We start from the raw sequence: 11,415 nt of genomic DNA on the forward strand, positions 1-11,415 counted from the left end.
CCAGGTGGAATTTCCCCAATTTGCAGCCTAAACTGCGGCTGTTCCAGAGGCTGCTCCGGATTTTCCGGGAGGAATTCCTGCCAGCGCCTTCCCAGAGGGAATTCAGGGCTGGAATTGGCACCGAGGGCAGCTCGGGAGAGCTCCAGGAGGGACCCCATTCCCAAAGGCATTGTGGGGATCCCTCCGGATCCACACCTGGAGGACTCTGGATCCTCCTGACCTGGAAAACTTCGGGAAGCTCCTGATCCACATGCGGGGACTCTGGATCCCTCTGGATCTACTCCTGGAAAACTCCTGGAAGCTCCGTGACCTGGGGGACTCTGGATCCTTCTGGATCCACACCCGGCTGCTCTGGATCCTCCTGATCCATAACTGGGAAATTCCTGGAAGCTCCAACATGTGGAGGACTCTGGATCCCTCTGGATCCAGCCCTGGAGGATTTCTGGAAGCTTGGTATCCGCAGGAATTTCCCCATGGAAAGGGGTCAGGGCTCGGCAGGGGCTGCCCAGGGAGCTTTGGAGCCCCCATCCCTGGAGGTGTCCCAGGAATTCCTGGAATCCCACTGGGCTGGGGAGCGGGTCCAGCTCAGACTTGGCGCCCTTGGAATTCTCTTCCAAGCCCAGGAATTCTGGGGTTCTGAGGAGAAGCACGCGGCACCAGCTCCAGGATCTTGGGAAGCCTCTCCCGGGCGGAGCAGGGACATTCCCAGTGTCACACTGGCCCCAAAAGGAAGTTCAGGGAATATGCGAAGCTGGAGCTGGGAAATTATCCATGGAAAAGGCGGAGAGGGGGAAAATCCAGAAATTGGATCCCATGGATAAAAGGAGCTCCCAGAGCTCCCAGGGAAAGGGACAATTCATAACGGGGAAGGAAGAGCTCAGGGAATTCCCAAAACAGCTCCTGAATCCTCTGGAATGAATCCAGAGGAGGCCCTGGAGCTGCTCAAAGGCTGAAGCCCCTCTGGAGTTGGGTTGGGAAATCTGGGAATGTTCTCCTGGAGAAGGGAAGGCTCCAGGGAGAGCTTCCAGCACATTCCAGGGCCTGCAGGGGCTCCAGGAGAGCTGCAGAGGGGCTGGGGACAAGGCCTGCAGGGACAGCACCCAGGGAATGGCTCCCACTGCCAGAGGGCAGGCATGGATGGGATCTTGGCAATGAGGAATTCCTGCCTGGGCTGGGATTGCCAGAGCAGCTGGGGCTGCCCCTGCATCCCTGCAGTGTCCCAGGCCAGGCTGGGATGGTGGGATTGGAACGGGATGGGATTGAAGGTCCCTTCCCACCCAAACCATCCTGGGATCAAGGAGGCTCAGAATCCATACCCAGGGATTTTTAGGGAAGTTGGGGATGGAAAAGGGAAGGGAGACCCTTCCTGGAGTGCTGAGATTGCCAGTGAAGCTCCCGGATCCCAAAATTCCTTCCTAGAGCAGAGTCAGGGTGGGGATGGATCCAATCCCAGGCTGGGAGAGCTGGGAATGGAGGGAATTCCCTGGAAAGGGAGATTGGGAAGGGATTCCCAGAGCAGCTGGGGCTGCCCCTGCATCCCTGCAGTGTCCCAGGCCAGGCTGGAGCACCCTGGGATCACGGGAGGTGTCCAGGGGTTGGAAGTGGATGGGCCGGGAGGTTCTCCCAACCCAGACCGCACCAGGATTGGGGAATTGTGGAATCCTTGCCCATGGAATGCCGGCAGTGCCTCGGGAAGGGCCCCCGAGCCCCCCTGGGCTGGGCAGGGGCTGCCAGGGATGGGTGCAGGGAGAGGCAGGAAAAGTGGGATGTGCCGGGGCTGGGGGCCAGGGCAGCTCTGCTGGGATCGGGGCAGGGATCGGGAATGTCCTTCTGGGCCTGCCCAGCTCCTGCCAGGAGCCAGCGGGGACCGGGATCTGCTGCAGGGAATGAGCCCCGGGAAAAGAGGGAGCGGCTCAGCCCGGGCCGGGGCAGGTTTGGATTGGATGTTTGGGAATTTCGCTATGGAAAATCTCCAGCTATCCCAATTCCCTCCAGGCTTTGTTTTCCTCCTTCTCCTGTCAGGACAAGCAGGAGTGGGAATGTCCCAGGTCTCCTCCCAGCTTTCCATGGAGACAGAGCCTGAAATCCTCAGCGTGGAGAAAATCGGGATCAGATTCCCACCCAAAGCACGTCCAGGTGCACAAATTGCCAGAGATTTATCCCAAATGGAATCCTGGAATGGTTTGGGTGGGAAAGAACATTGAAGCTCATTCCAGAGACACCTTCCACTGCCCCAGGCTGCTTCCAACCTTTCCTTGGACACTGCCAGGGATCCAGGGCAGCCCCAGCTGCTCTGGCAATCCCAGCCCAGCCAGGAATTCCTCATTGCCAAGATCCCATCCATGCCTGCCCTCTGGCAGTGGGAGCCATTCCCTGGGTGCTGTCCCTGCAGGCCTTGTCCCCAGTCCCTCTGCAGCTCTCCTGGAGCCCCTGCAGGCCCTGGAATGTGCTGGAAGCTCTCCCTGGAGCCTTCCCTTCTCCAGGGGAACATTCACAGCTCTCCCAGCCTGGCAGGATCCATTCTGCTCCGCACATTCCATTGGAATCCAACTTTCCATGGTCCCTTTCCAACCAAAGCAGTGCCTGGATCCAGTCCCTGAACCAATACTTGGATTTCCCACTGGAAAACCTTTTTTCCGCCTTTCCAAACTCCAGCCCTGTCCTGTTCCCACCAATCCCATGGGAACATCCCAAGTTCCTCCTCCAGCCTGGAAAATCCCTAATGCACCAACAAATCCAGGGAACACCCTGAAATCTCAGTGTGTTTCTCCAGCCACAATTCCAAGGGGATTCACTGGCACTGAGGGACTCTGGATCCCTCTGGATCCACACCTGGAGAATTCCAGACCTTCCTGATCCACACCTGGAGGGCACCGGGATCCCTCCGGATCCACACCCGAAGAACCTCTGGAAGTTCCATGACCTGGACGACTCCAGACCCTCCTGACGCACACCCGGGAGAATTCCAAAACTGCCGGGCAATTCCCGAAATTCCCAGGGAGGGAACGGAATTCCGAGAGGAGCTCACCTCGATCAGAAAGTCCCCCGTGCGCAATCCCGCTCTCCAGGCGACTCCTTCCACATCCACGGATTCCAGGTACTGCAGCGCTGGGAATGCCGGCGTGGGCGTGAACTCCTCGATCGGGGTCTCGGCTGGAAAACACAGCAGGAAGGGGAACTGAGGGATTTCCAAGGAAATTCCATAAGGGAAGGCTCAGCCTGCGCACAGCATTCCTGAAATCATGGAATTACGGAAAAACCTCGGAGCGCAACCGTTCCCAGCAGTGCCGAGGCCACCCCCGATCCGTGTCCCCAGGTGCCACATCCACATGGATTCATGGATTTGAATCCCACCCCTTGTTCTGTCCCTGTTCCCACCTCAGTGATGGGATCCAAGGTGGAAACAATCATGGAATCAGTGATGGAAATAATGATGGAAATAATTAAGGAATACAAGATGGAATCAATGATGGAGTCAATGATGGAATAGGTCATGGAATTAATGACGGAATTAATGACGGAATCAATGACGGAATCAATGATGGAATCAATGATGGAATTAATGACGGAATCAGTAATGGAATCAAGACGGAATCAATCATAGAATTAATGATGGAAACAATGAAGGAATCCAAGATGGAATCAATGATGGACTCCAAGATGGAATCAATCATGGAACTAACAATGGAATCAGTCATGGAATTAATGACGGAATCAATAATGGAATCAAGATGGAATCAATCATGGAATTAATGACGGAATCAATGAAAGAATCCAAGATGGAATCAATAATGGAACTAACAATGGAATCAATCATGGAATTAATGATGGATTCAATGAAGGAATCCAAGATGGAATCAATGATGGACTCTAAGATGGAATCAATCATGGAATTAATGACGGAATCAAGGATGGAATCAATGAAGGAATCAATGAAAGAATCCAAGATGGAATCAATAAAGGAACTGACAATGGAATTAATCATGGAATTAATGATGGAATTAATGATGGAATCCAAGATGGAATCAATATTGGAACTAATAATGGAATCAATAATGGAACTAATAATGGGGAAAAAAAAGAAAGAATCAATAAAGGAATCAAAGAAGGAACCAGTGAGGGAATCCAAGACGGAATAAATAATGTACCCAGTCATGGAAGTAATCATGGGATCAATGACGGAATCCAAGATGGAATCCAAGATGGAACCAATACCAGAATCAGTCATGGAGTCAGTGATGGAGCCATGGAGTCATTCAGGTTGGAAAATCCCTTGGAGAACATCAAATCCAACCGTTCCCAGCACGGCCAAGGCCACCCCCGATCCCTGTCCCCAAGAGCCATATCCACACGGATTTGAATCCCATCGGGAATGGGGATTCCACCCCTGTGCCAGGGCTGGAAAAGCCTTTCCAGGAGGGAATTTTCCCGTTATCCAACCTGGAGATGCCCTGGCACAGCCTGAGGTTGTGTCCCCTTATCCTGTCCCTGCTCCCACCTCAGTGATGGAATCCGTGATGGAATCAAGGATGGAGATAATAATGGAATCAGTCACAGAATTAATGATGGAATCAATGAAGGAATCCAAAATGGAATAAAAAATGGGAGTCAATGATGGAATCCAAGATGGGATCAAGAATTGAGTTGATGATGGAGGCATGGAGTCATTTCAGTTGGAAAATCCCGTGGAAAATCCCACTGGATCCAACCATGTCCAGTGCTCCCAAAGCCCCCCCTGCCCCACATTCCCGAGTGCAGCGTCCTCAGGATCTCTGGACACTTCCAGGGATGGGAACTCCATGAATTCCCTGTAAAAATCCACCAGGCTGGAGCAATCTGGGACAGAGGGAGGTGCTGCTTGGAGCAGAGGCTCCTCCAGGAATTCCTTGGACACCCGCAGGGACGGCGCTCCAAAGCTCCCTGGGCAGCCCCTGCCAAGGCCTGACCCCTTTCCATGGAAAACCATCCCAAATCTGGGAGCTGAGCCTGCCCCGGCCCGGGCTGAGCCGCTCCCTCTTTTCCCGGGGCTCATTCCCTGCAGCAGATCCCGATCCCCGCTGGCTCCTGGCAGGAGCTGGGCAGGCCCAGAAGGACATTCCCGATCCCTGCCCCGATCCCAGCAGAGCTGCCCTGGCCCCCAGCCCCGGCACATCCCACTTTTCCCGGGCTCTCCCTGCACCCATCCCTGGCAGCCCCTGCCCAGCCCAGGGGGGCTCGGGGGCCCTTCCCGAGGCACTGCCGGCATTCCATGGGCAAGGATTCCACAATTCCCCAATCCTGGCACGGCCTGCCTGGGAAGGACCGCCCAGCCCATCCCGAGGATCCCCCGGGATCCAGGAGATCCCACAGGCACAGCTCAGGAAGTTTTCCAAGCGTTTCCATTCCCAGGATCCGTGAATTCCACCCTGGGCTGATCCCAAACCTTCAGCTCCCAGAATGGATCCAGAGGATCCACCCGGACCTTCAGGAGCTCTGAAAATTGGGAGAAATTCCTGCTGGGACAATGCAACCTGAGGAAAATCCATCCCTTCAACCTTTCCTGCCCTCCTTATCCCAAGTTTTTCCTCATCCCTCTCACTTCCAGTTGAGTCCTTCCCACAGAGCCGTGGGGTCTCCTCATTCCCAAATCCACCTGGAGCGGGTCAGGAGCCAGGAGAAACCCTCAACCCTACAAATTATCCCAAGAAATGGATTTTTAGGAGCTGACGGATCCCACATCCCCAGGGCGACCCCGGTGGCCTCTCCTTTGACGTCCTTCCAGCAACATTCCCAACATTCCCCTCCCTTCCCGCCAAACCCAGGCCTCCGCTTCCGCCCAGATCCAAGACTTTTCCTCCTCCCTCCGTTTTCTTCTCCCGCATTTTCGGCGGGATTTTTCCACTCCGGCACGGATCGCACCCAGGGAACCTTTCCCTGCCACCCCTCCATGTGCTGAAGCTTCTCAGCTGCTTCCCACCAACGGCTTTCCACGATTTCTGCCTTTCCCGGGAGAAGTGGCAAACGCTTGACAGCTCATCCCTATTTTTAGAGCTTCCGACGGAATGTCAGAGCGCTCCCCAAACCCTCCAGGAGCCTTCCAGGATTTCAGCTCCTGCAATCCCAAGACGCTCCAAGTGTCTGACCTGGCCTCGGACACTTCCATGGATCGCAGCCATGGATTCTCTGGGATAAATGTCACGGAGCCAATCCCACATTCCCATCGCATCCCATGCCCATCCATCCCCTGAGTTATCCATGTGTCATTCCAGGCACTTTTCCAGCTTTCCCCGTGGGCTGGGAGCCACCAGCCCACGGTGGGTGCACGTCGTGATCCAGGATTTGGGAAGTGCTGCCAGAACCTGAAGGAGTTGTCAAATGGGAAAATGCTCAGGAATTGGGAATTGTTTCCCTGTGGAATAATTCCGGGAGCAGAATTTCATCCAGGAGGGGACAAAGGGACGCAGTGCCAATTCCCACCATCCCAGGCTGCTTCCAACATTTCCTTGGACACTCCAGGGATGCAGGGGCAGCCCCAGCTGCTCTGGCAATCCCAGCCCAGGCAGGAATTCCCAATTCCCAAGATCCCATCCATGCCTGCCCTCTGGCAGTGGGAGCCATTCCCTGGGTGCTGTCCCTGCAGGCCTTGTCCCCAGTCCCTCTGCAGCTCTCCTGGAGCCCCTGCAGGCCCTGGAATGTGCTGGAAGCTCTCCCTGGAGCCTTCCCTTCTCCAGGGGAACATTCCCGGTTTTTCAGAGGGAAGCTGATCCAATCCTCTGGATTTGCTCCAGGATCTCCAGGTCCTCCTGCTGTCGGGAGCACTGGAGCTCCCCCTGGAATGGTTTGGGTGGGAAGGGACCCAAATCCCACCCAATTCCAACCCCTGGACACTTCCCACCATCCCAGGGGGCTCCAAGCCCTGTCCTGGCCTTGGGAATTTTTCTCCCAGGTTTTACAATCCCTGGGACTGGAGGAGGAAGAGAAGGACATCCCTGCTCCCAGCAAATCCTGGGAATTGTGACCCACCTCTCCCAGCACAGCCATTCCCAAAACCAGTTTGGGACCAAACCCGATCCAGGGAACGCTCCAGATGTGGAAATCATGGAAAAATCCATCCCTAAGTGCCCTCCTGGGCAAGAAATCCAACGGGAAGAGTCTCCCATCCAATGGGAGACCAAAAAGTTGGGAATCAAATCCATGAGGGGAATTCCCTGACCAGGAGGTTCAGCCCTTTCCCGCCAGAACTCCGGACTCGGAATTCCAGGAAGCGCTACTGGAACCCCCCGAGGAGCCACCACAGCCCTGGTTGGGGAACTGGGAATTCCTGGCCTTAAATTCCCAGAATTCCCAGCTGGAATTCCAGAGCCAGCTGCGAGAGAAGCCCTGGCAGAGCTGGGTCACCAGGAAGGCCTGGGAGCACCAAGATCCACCCTGGGAACACCAAGATCCATCCTGGGAACACCAAGATCCATCCTGGGAGCACCAAGATCCATCCAGGAGGGACCAAAATCCATCCTGGGAACACCAAAATCCATCCGGGAGGGAACCAAATCCCATCCTGGGAGCACCAAATCCCATTCAGGGGGACAAAATTCCATCCTGGAAGCACCAGATCCCATCCTGGGGACACCAAATCCATCCTGGAGAACCAAATCCCATCTTAGGGAACGTCAAACTCCATCCAGAGGGACCAAAGCCCATCCTGGGGATCAAATTCCATCCTGGGAACACCAAATTCCATCCCGGGGACACCAAATCCCATCCAGGAGGACAAAATTCCATCCTGGGAACACCAGTTCCCATCCTGGTCAGCCCTGGAGAGGTCAGGCAGTTGGAGCAGATCCCCATCCCATGGATCCCAGAAAGTTCCAAACTCAGGGAATTCCCAAAGGTTCCAATCCTCAGCGGATCCCGGCAAGCTCTGAGCTCATGGAATGCCCAAAGGATCCATTGACTCCACAGATCCTGGCAGGTTCTGAGCTCAGGGAATTCCCGCCTGGAATATCCAACCCCCAAGCCCAGCTCCAGGCTGCTCCCTCTCCTCCTTTCCCTCGGGATCGGCTCCTTCAGGAAATCCACAGGAAGGAATAATCTGAGGAATTTTGGGAATGACCCGGTTCTCTCCCGGCAATCCAAGGAAAGCTCATCCCATCCAGCAAAAACTTGGATTCATTCCCTTAATCTGGATTTTAGGACATGTCCTTGTCATCCATGAAATCAGGGAATGGCTCGGGTGGGAAGGGCCCCCAAAGCTCATCCCATTCCGTGACAGCATTCCATGATCCCAGGCTGCTCCAGCCTGGCCCTGGGCAGTTCCAGGGATCCAGGGAGAGCCCCAGATTCCCTGGGAGTTCCCGAGGGATTGGAGGTGGGGCAAGGCCAGCTCCAAGAGCTACTGGGATAAACGGGAATCGCTCCGACCCCTGGGATGGAGCAGGATGGGGCGCTCCCCTCAGGAATTGGGAAGAGTCGGAGCTGGGATGGGCTGGGAAGGACCCCAGGGGGGGCAGAGCCTTTTCCCTGGAAGTGCTCCCATGGAATGGGAAAAATTCCAGGGAGGAGTTTGCAGCAGGAAGTGCAAATTCCTTTAAGGATCATCCCAAAATCCTCCCCCCTCCCCCTGCCTGGGATGGAGCTCCAGCCCTGCCTTTCCCAGCCCCTTTTCCCTCTTTTCCCCACAGGCCTGGAGGGGTTTTCCAGGAAAATCCAAAGGGAGTGGAGCAGTGGTGACATGGACGGGGCCAATTCCCGGTCTAAAATCCATGGAATCCCAGCCCAAAATCCATGGAATACTGGGATGAGGGGCTGGGAAACTGGGCCATTCCAAGCCACTTCCCTAACTTGGGAATGCTGCTCCAGAGGGAGCATTCCCAGATTCCGGATCTTCCAGGCCAGGACCCCTCTGGATCCATGACCTCCCTGTGTCCCACAGAATTCCCAAATCCCGCTGAATTCCTGAATCCCACATACCACACGCCCGCTCCAAGCGCTTCCCTCGGCCTCAGCACATGGAGGGAAACTGGGAATGGCAAGAGAGCCAGGAAGCAAAAAAAAAGGGGAAGAAAAAAACAGGGAATGGGATTGAATTTCCCATTTTTTCCGACACAAAAGCTGTGGGATTGATCCAGGAAAAAATAAAAAACCCATGGATGCCATTTTGGGCCCTGAAGTTTCACTTGGTGTTCCACGGATGGAAAATCCATAGGGAACGGGAGTGAGATTCCCACCGAGATGCAAACCTTGGGAGAAGGGGCAGAAGGACAGAAATCCAGGAGTTCTCCTGGAAAATCCCATTCCAGCCCGGATCTGCAGCTCTTCCCAGCTTTCCTCCCACATGGAAAACAGCTCCGCTGTCCCTCTGCTCCTGGGAATGCCGGGGGTGGAGAGGTCTCTCCATCCCGAGCTCTTCCCGCCTCCTCTTCCCTAAATCCATGGGAACATTCCCGAGCCCCCGAGGGATTTTTTTTTTTTTCCCCCAGCAAAAAGGTGGAATTCTGGCCAAAGGAGCCACAGGAAACTCCCAGGAAAGATCCTGGACCTGGGAGAACCCCGGGATGAGCCGGGAATGAGCTCCGGGGTGGGAGTAGCCGGAAAAGCTCTCCCAGTTTTCCCCAGAGATCCCAAAAGCCCCCAACTCTCCCCAGCCAAAATCCAGGGAAAAGCTCTGAGCATTCCAACCCCAAAAAGCCACGGATGGAGCTGGGCAGGGGCTGCTCATTCCCACATGGATTAAGGAGTGAAAATTCCCAAAAATTCCAAGCAGCATCCACGCCAAACCCCCAGAAAGTGGGAAAGGAGGAGACGGAGTGAGGGAAGGGAATCCCTTTGGAGCCCCCCAGGATTACTGGGAATGGGGCTCCGGAGCTGAGCAGGGGCCGTTCATCCCTCTGGGAAGCAAATTCCCAAAAATTCCAAGCAGCATCCACAGAAAACCTCCTGAAAATTCCAAGAGAGCCACCATGGCAGCAGGACACTACACTGAGCCATAGAAATCCAGGAAGGAAAATCCCTTTGGAGCCCCCCCTGGATAGCCAGCAATGAGAATCCTGGGCTCTTCATCCCCCGAGGGAAAATGAGTGAAAATTCCCCAAAATTCCAAGGCACCACCAGCCCCAAAACCCCCAAAATTCCAAGAGAGCCACGATGGCACCAGGACACGGCACAGAACCAGAGAGAACCGGAGAAATCCAGGGAGGAAAATCCCCTTGGAGCCCCCCCAGGATTGCTGGGAATGAGAATCCTGAGCCATTCATCCCTCAGGAAAAAGTAGTGGCAATTCCCAAAAATTCCAAGGCACCACCAGCACCAAACCCCTCCAAAACCCCAAATCCACAACCCCAGACCACGACACCGAAGCAGGGAGGAAAATCCCTCTGGAGCCTGGGAATGAGAATCCCAGGAATGAGAACCCTGAGCCGTTCAACCCTCAGGGAAAAGAAGAGACAATTCCCAAAAATTCCAAGGCACCACCAGCAGCACCAGCCCAAAAACGTGAGAGAGCCACGATGGCAGCAGGACACAGCACTGAGCCGGAGAAATCCGGGCAGGAAAATCCCCTCGGAGCCCCCCAGGATTGCTGGGAATGGGGCTCCGGAGCCGTTCCTTCTCCCAGGGAAAAGAAGCAAAAATTCCCAAAAAATTCCAAGGCACCACGAGCAGCACCAGCACCAAAACCCCCGAAATTCCGAGAGAGCCACGATGGCAGCAGGACACGGCACTGAGCCGGAGAAATCCAGGCAGGAAAATCCCCTTGGAGCCCCCCAGGATTGCTGGGAATGAGGACCCCGAGCCGAGCAAGGGCTGTTCATTTCCAGAGGGAAAATTCCCAAAAATTCCAAGGCACCGCCAGCACCAAAACGCCCCCAAACCCCAAATCCACAACGCCAGACCACGACACCGAACCAAGCCAGGGAAGAAAATCCCTCTGGAGCCTGGGAATGAGAATCCCAGGAATGAGAACCCTGAGCCATTCATTCTGCCAAGGAAAAGCAGAGACAATTCCCAAAAATTCCAAGGCACCAGCAGCACCAAAACCCACAAAATTCCGAGAGAGCCACAACGGCAGCAGGACACAGCATCGAACCGGAGCAATCCGGGCAGGAAAATCCCTTTGGAGCCCCCCAGGATTGCTGGGAACGGGGCTCCGGAGCTGGGCAGGGGCCGTTCATTCCCTCAGGGAAGCCAGCTGAAGATTCCCAAAAATTCCAAGGCACCACGAGCAGCCCCAGCACCAAAACCCCCAAAACTCCAAACCCACAACCCCAGAGCACGACACCGAACCGAGCCAGGGAAGAAAATCCCTTCGTAGCCCCGCCAGGATTAGCGGGGAACGAGAACCCTGAGCCATTCATTCCCTGATGGAAAAGGAGTGAAAATTCCCCCAAAAATTCCCAAAAATTCCAGGGCACCACCAAAATTCCAAGCACCAAACCAAACCCC

The 11,415-nt window shown here is 55.0% G+C and overlaps 1 protein-coding gene across 1 annotated transcript in view; it reads right to left on the bottom strand.

The window, feature by feature from the left end:
- The window catches only part of SHANK3 (SH3 and multiple ankyrin repeat domains 3), a 147,771-nt gene that overhangs the window by 48,754 nt on the left and 87,602 nt on the right, over positions 1 to 11,415 (bottom strand). The window contains exons 15-16 of the mRNA XM_084206476.1: positions 5,579 to 5,632; positions 3,029 to 3,153 (exon numbers count right to left, since the gene is read on the bottom strand). Coding sequence (XP_084062602.1) covers positions 3,029 to 3,153; positions 5,579 to 5,632 — 179 coding nt within the window. The remainder of the gene's footprint in view (positions 1 to 3,028; positions 3,154 to 5,578; positions 5,633 to 11,415) is intronic.

Source organism: Fringilla coelebs, assembly GCF_963513975.1.
Source record: "Fringilla coelebs genome assembly, chromosome: 5".
NCBI classification, from domain to species: domain Eukaryota; kingdom Metazoa; phylum Chordata; class Aves; order Passeriformes; family Fringillidae; genus Fringilla; species Fringilla coelebs.